Source organism: Salvelinus alpinus, chromosome 2 (genome assembly GCF_045679555.1).
Source record: "Salvelinus alpinus chromosome 2, SLU_Salpinus.1, whole genome shotgun sequence".
NCBI lineage: Eukaryota > Metazoa > Chordata > Actinopteri > Salmoniformes > Salmonidae > Salvelinus > Salvelinus alpinus.
Genome location: NC_092087.1, coordinates 113,891,522 through 113,905,701, shown reverse-complemented (window position 1 = coordinate 113,905,701; position 14,180 = coordinate 113,891,522). Strand labels below are relative to the sequence as shown.

Genomic DNA, 14,180 nt, shown 5'->3' with positions numbered 1-14,180 from the left:
ACCTGGTGGTTATAATGACCTGGTGGTTATAATTGTTACGCACGCCTCTATAAAGAGGGAACGCAACTCCCTGCTGCAACTCAACTCTCCGTGAAGCGAAAGAGGTATGAACATGAGCAATTGATAATGTGGAAAAAAGCTGACACTTGTACATTATCAATTGCAATTTGTTCAAAGGAATAAGAAATTGCTTTAATGATGTGCACAAGTGACTAGATGATTTGGAATTTGTACAAGTAGTATCAAGAATTACACTTTTGATCTAAGAAATGCACCAAAGTCACTGAGAAAACTGTAATCACTTTCCCAGTGGAATACAACCTAACAGACAAGAAGCCATTCTTTACAAAACAGTATGAATACAAACAATGGCAGGGCTGATTTGTGATGAAGAGGGTATGGGCCATTAACAAAGCCATCACCTACAGAGAGATGAACCTGGAGAAGAGTCCCCTAAGCAAGCTGGTCATTGTGCTCTGTTCACAAACATAAACACACCCCACAGAGCCCCTGGACAACAGCACAATTAGACCCAACCAAATCATGAGAAAACAAAAAGATAATTACTTGACACATTGGAAAGAATTAACCAAAAAACAGAGAAAACTAGAATGCTATTTGGCCCTAAACAGAGAGTACACAGTGGCAGAATACCTGACCACTGTGACTGACCGAACTTAAGGAAAGCTTTGACTATGTACAGACTCAGTGAGCATAAATGTCAAATGTGTGATTTCATGAACTGGTACATACAAGAAAACCAGGTTTTAAAGTTCTGTTCAATAGCCATCCCATCATTACAAAACATTTGAAAGGCTAAGTCTATCATCTCCTGAGAAGTGGTAACTATTCACATTAACATTTCAAAGAGGTTTGGTGCCCCCTGGTGGCTGAACCCGAGATCAATGAGAGATCTTGTCAGAAACAATGACAGAGTCCCACTTCTCAGCTATCTTTATTTACATCAAACTAAACTAACTGCTATCTTGAAATGTTGAAAAAGTGTTTTTAAATAATCCAGGCTGATCCCTCATCTTGATCACCTCTGGAGTTGAGGTTAACAGCCGAGGTAATTTTTATGATGAAAATGAAAAAAAAAAAAATGAATAATATAAATAAAATGAAGATGCAGCTGTCTTTGAAATGATCAAACTGAACACACTGCTATCTTGAAATGTTGAAAAAGTGTTTTTAAATAAATAAAAGATGTATATTTTGTCAGGCTGAATGTTTGAATATATGAGGTGATTTGAGTCATGCTTCTTCAGTAGTGGAATAAAGACAATTAGCATTTGAATGTTGTCAAGAAATACTGGAGTGATGTCAGATTGTTAATAAAATTGATTAGTACAATTTATTATACTGCTTTCATGTGTGTATATACACAAACATCTGCAACAATTATCATATTACATGTCTTTTTTTAAACAAGCAGCTTTTTCAACTTGTAGAAAACAGCTGGCTACATTTTGAAGTGCTGCATTTTGATTAAAGTGGGTCACCAACGCAGTAAGTGTAACACAGCTCTTTTTTTGTTAGTCACTTTTTGTTAAATAATACTCTTTCAATTCAGAGCCTGGATTTTCCCCTGAGGCTAATATCCATATCATGCTGCAATCAATTGAACAGGGCAAAGGATAAGGTAGTACATCATTAAAATACTCCTACTACAATGTTAAAACATTCTACATTGTGACATTATTTCATTGATATCATGAAACAACTCATTCATGTATGTATTTTCTGATGTTTGATCAGAGACCTTTTATCAGAGTATCTCTTGTCACATTGATCACAGTGGAGAGGTTTCTCTCCTGTGTGTGTTCTCTGGTGTGAAGTCAGCTGGCCAGATGTAGGAAAACTCTTCTCACAATGATTACAACTATAAGGTTTCTCTCCTGTGTGTGTTCTCTGGTGTCGAATCAGATGGCTTGATGTAGTAAAACTCATCCCACATTGATCACAGATATAAGGTTTCTCTCCTGTGTGTGTTCTCTGGTGTAAAGTCAGCTGGCTAGATGAAGTAAAACTCATCCCACATTGATCACAGATATAAGGCTTCTCTCCTGTGTGTATTCTCTGGTGTATAGTCAGATGACCAGATGTAGTAAAACTCTTCCCACATTGACCACAGCTGTAAGGTTTCTCTCCTGTGTGTATTCTCTGGTGTAATGTCAGCTGGCCAGATCGACCAAAACTCTTCCCACATTGACCACAGCTATACGATTTCTCTCCTGTGTGTATTCTCTGGTGTAGAGTCAGATGGCCAGATGTAGTAAAACTCTTCCCACATTGACCACAGCTGTAAGGTTTCTCTCCTGTGTGTGTTCTCTGGTGTGATATCAGGCTGGTTGACTGAGTAAAACTCTTCCCACATTGACCACAGCTATAAGGTGTCTCTCCTGTGTGTGTTCTCTGGTGTAGAGTCAGATTGCTAGATGTAGTAAAACTCTTCCCACATTGACCACAACTATAAGGTGTCTCTCCTGTGTGTGTTCTCTGGTGTATAGTCAGAGTGCTAGATGCACCAAAACTCTTCCCACATTGATCACAGCTATAAGGTTTCTCTCCTGTGTGTGTTCTCTGGTGCACTGTCAGATCCCTAGATTGACAAAAACTCTTCCCACATTGATCACAGCTATAAGGTTTCTCTCCTGTGTGTGTTCTCTGGTGTAATGTCAGAGAGCCAGATGTAGTAAAACTCTTCCCACATTGACCACAGCTATAAGGTTTCTCTCCTGTGTGTGTTCTCTGGTGTGATATCAGGCTGGTTGACTGAGTAAAACTCTTCCCACATTGACCACAGCTATAAGGTTTCTCTCCTGTGTGTATTCTCTGGTGTAAAGTCAGAGTGCCAGAATGACCAAAACTCTTCCCACATTGATCACAGCTGTAAGGTGTCTCTCCTGTGTGTGTTCTCTGGTGTAATGTCAGATGACCAGATGTAGTAAAACTCTTCCCACATTGAACACAGCTAAATGGTTTATCTCCTGTGTGTGTTCTCTGATGAATTTTAATGCCTGATGAGGTGAATCTCTTCCCACAGTCAGAGCAACAATGAGATTTCTTCCCTGTGGGTCTCTGCTGGTGTTTCTGGAGGAGTTCTGATGTGGAGAGACTCTTCTCTGCCTTGTCAGCATCATGAGGTTGTTGAGGATTCCCAGAGGGTCCACGATAGTCCCGTCTCTCTCCTGTGTGAACAACAAAGTCAAATGGTTCAAGGCCCACAACAGTGGAAATTCACTGTAAAAGGTGATGCCAACAGCGTAGCCATGATGTTGCACAACAACTGACGTCTGTAATGAATGTAATGATTTGACATTTGTCTTAAAATGAGCAACAATAATCATATTTTGTATTGTTTTCACATTAGTAGTAACATCGATGATTGAGCCAGATGACTTTTGGTCTCCAATATGGGCCCCTTTCTGTGTTTAATAAAATTGCGGCACGAGGGCGAAGCACATACAATCAAATTGTAGAAACACCTCCCTGCTAATGAGGAAACCACTAGTTATGGATGTAGTATATCTGGTAATGAGGAAACCGATAGTTATGGATGTAGCATATCTGGTAATGAGGAAACCACTAGTTATAGATGTAGTATATCTGGTTGTAGAAACTCCTTCCCGCTAGTGAGGATAATAGTTATAGCAAAGATTTTAGTTTTTCACAAAGTATTCTGAATGTGAATGGGTGAAAACTCAGGGGAGTAGCCTCCATTTCCAGGTTGCTTATGAGTGCATTTCACACTACTTTGGATTATAATTGTAAGGCTCGTTTGAATGTCCTGCTTAATATAATGTTTGTGTGATCATCGCAAATCAACCGCTTTGTACTTAAAAAACCCTTCAACCAGTAAAATGTTCTTTGTCTTTTCCATCAGCCTGACAATGAGGGTTTGTACACTGTTTGCCAAATTGTCCCATAACTTCACCTAACAACAAATATACCTGTAATGAACGAAGAAGCACTTTGGTTGTTGTTGCATGACATACATAGTGTACTCTAGGACCCATAACAACAACATAGACCTACTGTAGGACCCCTAACATTACCTAACAACAACACAGACCTACTGTAGAACCCATAACGTCACCTAACAACAACATAGACCTACTGTAGGACCCATAACAACAACATAGACCTACTGTAGGACCCATAACGTCACCTAACAACAACATAGACCTACTGTAGGACCCATAACAATAACATAGACCTACTGTAGGACCCATAACAACAACATAGACCTACTGTAGGACTCATAACTTCACCTAACAATAACATAGACCTACTGTAGGAGCCATAACTTCACCTAACAACAACATAGACCTACTGTAGGAGCCATAACTTCACCTAACAACAACATAGACCTACTGTAGGACCCATAACAACAACATAGACCTACTGTAGGACCCATAACTTCACCTAACAACAGACCTACTGTAGAACCCATAACTTCACCTAACAATAACATAGACCTACTGTAGGACCCATAACTTCACCTAACAATAACATAGACCTACTGTTGGACCCATAACTTCACCTAACAATAACATAGACCTACTGTAGGACCCATAACTTCACCTAACAACACATATAGGAAAATAGCTCTGTGTGTTCTACAATAGCCTATCCATCAAGGAACAGTTCTCTACACATTATGAGCTAAGTATCTCTGTGTCCAAACAGACTAACGAGACCCTACAGTAAATCAAGCAGACAATAACATTATAAACACCAATATGTTAGGGATGTTGGATCCAACGTGGAGCACGGCATAACTGTCTTTACCAGAGTAATGAATGAAGAAGCACTTTGGTTGTTGTTGCATGTCGTGATGTTTGTCATGTGACTGGCATTCAGAAAATGATTTCCTGGATCAGCTGATGATAGTTTAGTAACTAAACAGCTACAGTATTAAGAATTATGTGTAATTATTGAAGAAACACATTAATGACAGTATCCATTTGGGTGTTGTCAATAAAGTTAAGGTGACTAGGTTAAAACCATTTTTTATTTTTTTATTTCACCTTTATTTAACCAGGTAGGCTAGTTGAGAACAAGTTCTCATTTGCAACTGCGACCTGGCCAAGATAAAGCATAGCAGTGTGAACAGACAACAACACAGAGTTACACATGGAGTAAACAATAAACAAGTCAATAACATGGTAGAAAAAAGAGAATCTATATACAATGTGTGCAGAAGGCATGAGGTAGGCAATAAATCGAATAATTACAATTTAGCAGATTAACACTGGAGTGATAAATCATCAGATGATCATGTGCAAGAAGAGATACTGGTGTGCAAAAGAGCAGAAAAGTAAATAAATAAAAGCAGTATGGGGGTGAGGTAGGTAAATTGGGTGGGTAGTTTACAGATGGACTATGTACAGCTGCAGCGATCGGTTAGCTGCTCGGATAGCAGATTTTTAAAGTTGTTGAGGGAGATAAAAGTCTCCAACTTCAGAGATTTTTGCAATTCGTTCCAGTCGCAGGCAGCAGAGAACTGGAAGGAAAGGCGTCCAAATTAGGTTTTGGCTTTAGGGATGATCAGTGAGATACACCTGCTGGAGCGCGTGCTACGGGTGGGTGTAGCCATCGTGACCAGTGAACTGAGATAAGGCGGCACTTTACCTAGCATAGCCTTGTAGATGACCTGGAGCCAGTGGGTCTGACGACGAACATGTAGCGAGGGCCAGCCGACTAGGGCATACAGGTCGCAGTGGTGGGTCGTATAAGGTGCTTTAGTAACAAAACGGATGGCACTGTGATAAACTGCATCCAGTTTGCTGAGTAGAGTATTGGAAGCTATTTTGTAGATGACATCGCCGAAGTCGAGGATCGGTAGGATAGTCAGTTTTACTAGGGTAAGTTTGGCGGCGTGAGTGAAGGAGGCTTTGTTCCGGAATAGAAAGCCGACTCTAGATTTGATTTTGGATTGGAGATGTTTGATATGAGTCTGGAAGGAGAGTTTGCAGTCTAGCCAGACACCTAGGTACTTTAAGCAAACTCTGAAATTATTTAGGATTTCTGTGCCCATGAAAACTGTTTTCCCAGCGTAACATAAGGAGGCACTAAATGTTACATAGTTAGAGTGCATTTCAGAGATCTGAATACAAAAAACTGTCCTAACAGGACAATAATCTGTAATGCGTTATCATTCTAAATGTCCTGAATAAAGGAACAGTTCTCTGTGGTTTATCTTGGACTTATTTTTCTACTGTATTATTGATGTTTGATTATTGTATGTTTGTTACACTCCATGTGTAACTCTGTGTTGTCTGTGTCACACTGCTTTGCTTTATCTTGGCCAGGTCGCAATTGTAAATGAGAACTTGTTCTCAACTTGCCTACCTGGTTAAATAAAGGTGAAATAAATAAATGAAATAGATCAGCAACGGTGGCTTGCAAACAGTGGATAGTAAGTAGCCCACCTTTGGAATAACTATGTATAGTTATAACTATGTATAGTATCCTGTATAACTATGTATAGTAGCATCCTGAATAACTATGTATAGTTATAACTGTAGTATCCTGTATAACTGTAGTATCCTGTATAACTGTAGTATCCTGTATAACTATGTATAGTTATAACTGTAGTATCCTGTATAACTGTAGTATCCTGTATAACTGTAGTATCCTGTATAACTGTAGTATCCTGTATAACTGTAGTATCCTGTATATCTGTAGTATCCTGTATAACTATGTATAGTTATAACTGTAGTATCCTGTATAACTATGTATAGTTATAACTGTAGTATCCTGTATAACTGTAGTATCCTGTATAACTATGTATAGTTATAACTGTAGTATCCTGTATAACTGTAGTATCCTGTATAACTATGTATAGTTATAACTGTAGTATCCTGTATAACTGTAGTATCCTGTATAACTGTAGTATCCTGTATAACTGTAGTATCCTGTATAACTATGTATAGTTATAACTGTAGTATCCTGTATAACTATGTATAGTTATAACTGTAGTATCCTGTATAACTGTAGTATCCTGTATAACTATGTATAGTTATAACTGTAGTATCCTGTATAACTATGTATAGTTATAACTGTAGTATCCTGTATAACTGTAGTATCCTGTATAACTGTAGTATCCTGTATAACTGTAGTATCCTGTATAACTATGTATAGTTATAACTGTAGTATCCTGTATAACTGTAGTATCCTGTATAACTATGTATAGTTATAACTGTAGTATCCTGTATAACTATGTATAGTTATAACTGTAGTATCCTGTATAACTATGTATAGTTATAACTGTAGTATCCTCTATAACTATGTATAGTTATAACTGTAGTATCCTGTATAACTATGTATAGTTATAACTGTAGTATCCTGTATAACTGTAGTATCCTGTATAACTGTAGTATCCTGTATAACTATGTATAGTTATAACTGTAGTATCCTGTATAACTGTAGTATCCTGTATAACTGTAGTATCCTGTATAACTGTGTATAGTTATAACTGTAGTATCCTGTATAACTGTGTATAGTTATAACTGTAGTATCCTGTATAACTATGTATAGTTATAACTGTAGTATCCTGTATAACTGTAGTATCCTGTATAACTGTAGTATCCTGTATAACTATGTATAGTTATAACTGTAGTATCCTGTATAACTGTAGTATCCTGTATAACTATGTATAGTTATAACTGTAGTATCCTGTATAACTGTAGTATCCTGTATAGCTGTAGTATCCTGTATAACTATGTATAGTTATAACTGTAGTATCCTGTATAACTGTAGTATCCTGTATAACTATGTATAGTTACAACTGTAGTATCCTGTATAACTGTAGTATCCTGTATAACTATGTATAGTTATAACTGAAGTATCCTGTATAACTGTAGTATCCTGTATAACTGTAGTATCCTGTATAACTGTAGTATCCTGTATAACTATGTATAGTTATAACTGTAGTATCCTGTATAACTGTAGTATCCTGTATAACTATCTATAGTTATAACTGAAGTATCCTGTATAACTGTAGTATCCTGTATAGCTGTAGTATCCTGTATAACTATGTATAGTTATAACTGTAGTATCCTGTATAACTGTAGTATCCTGTATAACTATGTATAGTTACAACTGTAGTATCCTGTATAACTGTAGTATCCTGTATAACTATGTATAGTTATAACTGAAGTATCCTGTATAACTGTAGTATCCTGTATAACTATCTATAGTTATAACTGTAGTATCCAGTATAGTCTGGGAGGAGGTGAAACCACTCAGGCTTATTTGATGTGATCTAATGTTTTGATCATCTAGTTTTCCTTACAAGCATTCAGTCACCAAAGGGGGTTCGGTCAGTCCTTTGTTTATATACTGTCTCATTGACAAAAATATTTTGGATTATTTGTTTACATCATTCCTTTGTCTCGACCCAGTAAACAGTAAACGTACCGAGGTTCTAATGTTGCCAAGGAGACACATTTTATTATTTATTTACAGTTTGGAGGGTTGGGGGTCTGACATCCAGGATACACATTTTAGTTCTAATGGTGCCGTTCTGTTATTCTTTTCAGCTTCTTTTTCCAAGCATCTTACATCACTCTGAGACTAGTTATCCTGGGATCTTACATTACTCTGAGACTAGTTATCCTGGGATCTTACATTACTCTGAGACTAGTTATCCTGGGATCTTACATTACTCTGAGACTAGTTATCCTGGGATCTTACATTACTCTGAGACTAGTTATCCTGGGATCTTACATTACTCTGAGACTAGTTATCCTGGGATCTTACATTACTCTGAGACTAGTTATCCTGGGATCGTACATTACTCTGAGACTAGTTATCCTGGGATCTTACATTACTCTGAGACGAGTTATCCTGGGATCTTACATTACTCTGAGACTAGTTATCCTGGGATCTTACATTACTCTGAGACTAGTTATCCTGGGATCTTACATTACTCTGAGACTAGTTATCCTGGGATCTTACATTACTCTGAGACTAGTTATCCTGGGATCGTACATTACTCTGAGACTAGTTATCCTGGGATCTTACATTACTCTGAGACTAGTTATCCTGGGGAATAATTTCAATACATTTGCAAAAAATCGAAACCTGTTTTTGCTTTGGCATTATGGGGTATTGTGATGTCATTATGGGGTATTGTGATACATTTTAGAATAAAGGGATGCAGCGATATTACATTTTTGGCCAATACCGATATCCAATATTATTACTTGAAAATATTTTTTTTAAATCCAGGAACTTTACAACTTTATCTCTCTAGGTCATGCCAGTAGGTTACAGTAGGTTGTATCTCTCTAGGTCATGCCAGTAGGTTACAGTAGGTTGTATCTCTCTAGGTCATGCCAGTAGGCTACAGTAGGTTGTATCCAAGTGGAAACAATTATCAACCCAATGTGGAAAGTGTCGAATTTGGTCAACAACAAAATGAATGGCTTATTTGCTACGTGAGGTTTACTTGATCCAACAGAAGTTTCGTAATGCTTAAGTTGTTATGTGGACACGTGACATACCGACAACTTTGATAAAAAACAATATTGTCTGCAGATCGCTATGCATATTCATGCTAGTAGCTTAGCATCTCTCTCCATTGAATACAGGCGGTGCATATTCATGCTAGTAGCTTAGCATCTCTCTCCATTGAATACAGGCGGTTGACGACAACAACCCTCATAGAACATAAACAATAGATTACAATAATAAGATGTATCCACCAATACAAAGAAAGGATAGGCGGGAGCTAGACAACCCGCAGTGCCGCTTTGTGGACAACTACTCCCCTTGTTAGGGCGGAGAGACATCTTGTCAGTATATCCATAATCTTTGTTGTAGCCAACCCAACTCTCGCATGGCACTATTGGGCGGCACGGTGTGTCGTAAAACATCACTACATGAAAATCACTACATGCAGTGCCCCAGTCTGCGGTCAGCACATAGACCCTTCTCAAATATAAATGTTAAGTCACTTTTGGAAACCGTACAGAGAAAACAAGGGGTAGCTTGCTCTCTAGTCGTCTGATTCTAGACATATCAGTCATCATCCTGGGCCCTCCGTTGAAGAGGTATTGACGAGTCAACTCTGAATATCCAAAGTTAAAAACAAATTTAAGGCGGTACTTACTGGTGTTAATCAGATCTCCTATTTCCTCCTCTTCATCTTTCAATGTGACAGTAATCTCCCCTTCCTTCTTCACTCCAAAAACTGCATCCTCTTCTTCTTTCACTGTAACATCTTCCTCCTCTTTCACTCTGAACGCGTCTTCCTCTTCTTTCACTGAAACGTCTTTCTCTTCTTCTTTCACTGTAACAGCCTCACCCTCTACTTCTTGTTTTACTGTGACTTCCTCTTCTTCCTTCTCCTCTTTCACGACAATGTTCAGCCACAGACCCTCTTTCTCCGTCCAGCAGACCCCTTCTTCTTTAACAGGAGGGGGGATGTTTAGGGAGCTCATGTTCAGGGATGTTAGCTAGCTAGCTATCATTAGCGACTAGGCTAGTGCTAATTTAACCAGCAAGCTACAATAGCTGACTAATACAAAATAACGTAATATTCAATGATATTAGATACGACAAAAGTGTGTCTAAAACACAGCAGGTAATATACACAGAAAGAGTATAAATAGCTTGAATCTTTCGGCTATGTTGGCTAGCAAGCTACCGAGGTGGTTGACGAGCTGTTTATGAAGAACCGTCCACTAGATTATACGTCACGCTGGCAGCATCGCCTGAAAGACGCACATCGCCGTCTGCTGACTGGAGGGGAAACGCAGTTGAGGATCATATTTTATTTTCAGACAAAGATTATTTTAAATTGATTTAATTAAATAATACTATTATATTAAGACATACAAAGACAGGAATGTGTTGATTGATTAGTGCGAATAAAAAATTAGCAGCTAGCTACTGGTGTAACAATACATCATGTAGATGTATATAATGAACAGACTAGGTCTATACTGCTCCTACATGGTGTAACAATACATCATGTAGATGTATATAATGAACAGACTAGGTCTATACTGCTCCTACATGGTGTAACAATACATCATGTAGATGTATATAATGAACAGACTAGGTCCATACTGCTCCTACATGGTGTAACAATACATCATGTAGATGTACATAATGAACAGCCTAGGTCTATACTGCTCCTACATGGTGTAACAATACATCATGTAGATGTATATACTGAACAGACTAGGTCTATACTGCTCCTACATGGTGTATCAATACATCATATAGATGTATATAATGAACAGACTAGGTCTATACTGCTCCTACATGGTGTAACAATACATCATGTAGATGTATATAATGAACAGACTAGGTCTATACTGCTCCTACATGGTGTAACAATACATCATGTAGATGTATATAATGAACAGACTAGGTCTATACTGCTCCTACATGGTGTAACAATACATCATGTAGATGTATATAATGAACAGACTAAGTCTATACTGCTCCTACATGGTGTAACAATACATCATGTAGATGTATATAATGAACAGACTAGGTCTATACTGCTCCTACATGGTGTAACAATACATCATGTAGATGTATATAATGAACAGACTAGGTCTATACTGCTCCTACATGGTGTAACAACACATCATGTAGATGTATATAATGAACAGACTAGGTCTATACTGCTCCTACATGGTGTAACAATACATCTACATGAAGGAAAGAAGGAAAGAAGGAGAGAAATTCCACAAATTAACATTTAACAAGGCACACCTGTTAATTGAAATTAATTCCAGGTGACTACCTCATGAAGCTGGTTGAGATAATGCCAAGGGTGACTGCTTTGAAGAGTCTCAAATATAAATATATTTTGATTTGATTAACCCTTTTTTGGTTACTTCATGATTCCATTTGTGTTATTTCATAGTTTTGATGTTTTCATTATTATTCTCCAATGTAGAAAATAGTAAAAATAAAGAAAAACCCTTGAATGAGTAGGTGTGTCCAAACTTTTGACTCGTACTGTATGTAAATGTGATATTTCAGTTGTTGTTTTTGATACATTTGAAACATTTATAAAAACCTGTTTTTGCTTTGTCATTATGGGGTATTGTGATGTCATTATGGGGTATTGTGATGTCATTATGGGGTATTGTGTGTAGAATGATGAGGGTATTGTGTATTGATTGATGAGGGTAAATTATTGATTTAATCCATTTCAGGATAAGGCTGTAACGTAACAAAATGTGGAAAAAGTGAAGAGGTCTGAATACTTTCCAAATGCGCTGTATATATAGGGGCAGTAGTTAGTGACATCACTTCATGAAACAGGAGGTACAAATATATAACTTAGGTTCACAATATCAACATTCAATGCAATAAAATATATGACCAAGTGGAAACACCAGCCCAGCCACAATCCTAGAGGTTCACTGATGATCAACCTCCTCCTTCACATCTGACTCCTGATGATCAACCTCCTCCTTCACATCTGACTCCTGATGATCAACCTCCTCCTTCACATCTGACTCCTGATGATCAACCTCCTCCTTCACATCTGACTCCTGATGATCAACCTCCTCCTTCACATCTGACTCCTGATGATCAACCTCCTCCTTCACATCTGACTCCAGTGATCAATCCAGAGAGTCTTTTTTGATAGTCCCTTATTATACAAGAGACAAAATCCACAAATTCTACAGCACAACGGCAGAGTCATGTCTTCAGTGTAAAACTAACAATGACTCAATAATCCTTCTGGGAATGTTATGATGTCATAAAGTTAGGGAGGAGTTAGAAAGTTGGCTGTCAGAAGTACAGTTATACAATGTAAAATTACTTTTAATCTGTCTGTATGTATATTTCAAAACATGACATTTGAGGGTGCAGTGAGATACCCCAGATACTTTTCTCATCAATCATCTTAAAAATTATACTTAATTAAAACCTGGAAATCAACCAATCCACTGTTGTTAATTCAAAAGAAAGGTCAAATGCTTTATTATCTAAAAGTTGAAAGTGACGGAGAGAAATAAAATGGTGCTGATGCGGGCGCTGGCTGTCTTCTAGTGGGTCTGGGCAGGTGTGATGTAGTTAATGGAGATGGAGGTGTGTTCTAGTGGGTCTGGGTAGGTGTGATGTAGTTAATGGAGATGGAGGTGTGTTCTAGTGGGTCTGGGTAGGTGTGATGTAGTTAATGGAGATGGAGGTGTGTTCTAGTGGGTCTGGGCAGGTGTGATGTAGTTAATGGAGTTGGAGGTGTGTTCTAGTGGGTCTGGGCAGGTGCGATGTAGTTAATGGAGATGGAGGTGTGTTCTAGTGGGTCTGGGCAGGTGCGATGTAGTTAATGGAGATGGAGGTGTGTTCTAGTGGGCCTGGGCAGGTGTGATGTAGTTAATGTTTGTATGATGTTGTCGTTTGTATGTTTTGTATTGTTTATAAAAAGATAATATAAAATATTTTTCCCAATGCAAAGTTACACCTCACTGTTCTATTTTTGGAGTTATTACATTAAACCAATCAGAATTCAGAAGAATGATAAAGTTACGTGTGAAGTAATATGGAGGACCAGCCTATTACCTATGATGTTAACTACAACAGAAATAACTTCAAATGTAGAACTTCAAATTAAACAATCGTTTGCTCTCATGACTTGAGTGATTAAAGTAAACCAACGTTTTGGAAATACATAACGCCATCTAACCAAATATCAAAGAATGTTAGCTATATGCAGTTATCTTAGCCAGCCAGCTAACATTAGCTATATACAGTTATCTTAGCCAGCCAGCTAACATTAGCTATATGCAGTTATCTACGCCAGCCATCTAACAATAGCTATATGCAGTTATCTTAGCCAGCCAGCAAACATTAGCTATATGCAGTTATCTTTGCCGGCCAGCTAACGTTAGCTATATGCAGTTATCTTAGCCGGCCAGATAACGTTAGCTATTTAGCTAACTAGCTATTAGCCTAACCAGCATAGCCAATCAGCACCGAGACCATTTAGAACCAAACTAACAAAACCTAAACGTGTTTGCAGATCAAAAGATCAGAGACATACAGAATGATGGGAGAAAATGAATCTTCAGAAGCTTAAATAATAATGAGTAGTTATTTATGATATAAGGTGATTTGTAGAGCAGTCAGTTGGCCAGCAGTGTCGAACAAGCCCAATACCAAACCAATCAGGTGGTTGTTCGATTAAACGAAGC

At 37.9% G+C, this 14,180-nt stretch overlaps 3 protein-coding genes across 3 annotated transcripts in view; 1 reads left to right on the top strand and 2 right to left on the bottom strand.

Moving 5' to 3' along the window:
- The window catches only part of LOC139548844 (zinc finger protein 180-like), a 274,302-nt gene extending 263,564 nt beyond the window's left edge, over positions 1-10,738 (bottom strand). Inside the window, exon 1 of the mRNA XM_071358741.1 lies at positions 10,124-10,738. Within this exon, the coding sequence (XP_071214842.1) occupies positions 10,124-10,454 (331 nt within the window). The 5' untranslated portion in view covers positions 10,455-10,738. The remainder of the gene's footprint in view (positions 1-10,123) is intronic.
- Positions 1-14,180, top strand: part of LOC139548873 (zinc finger protein 180-like) — a 241,669-nt gene that overhangs the window by 15,805 nt on the left and 211,684 nt on the right. The gene's annotated exons all lie outside the window — the stretch shown is intronic.
- On the bottom strand, positions 633-3,213 carry LOC139552430 (zinc finger protein 271-like; the record flags this gene model as incomplete). The annotated part of the gene is made up of 1 exon (XM_071364170.1): positions 633-3,213. A coding segment is annotated over one exon (1,485 nt), but the record flags the coding sequence as incomplete, so codon positions are not given.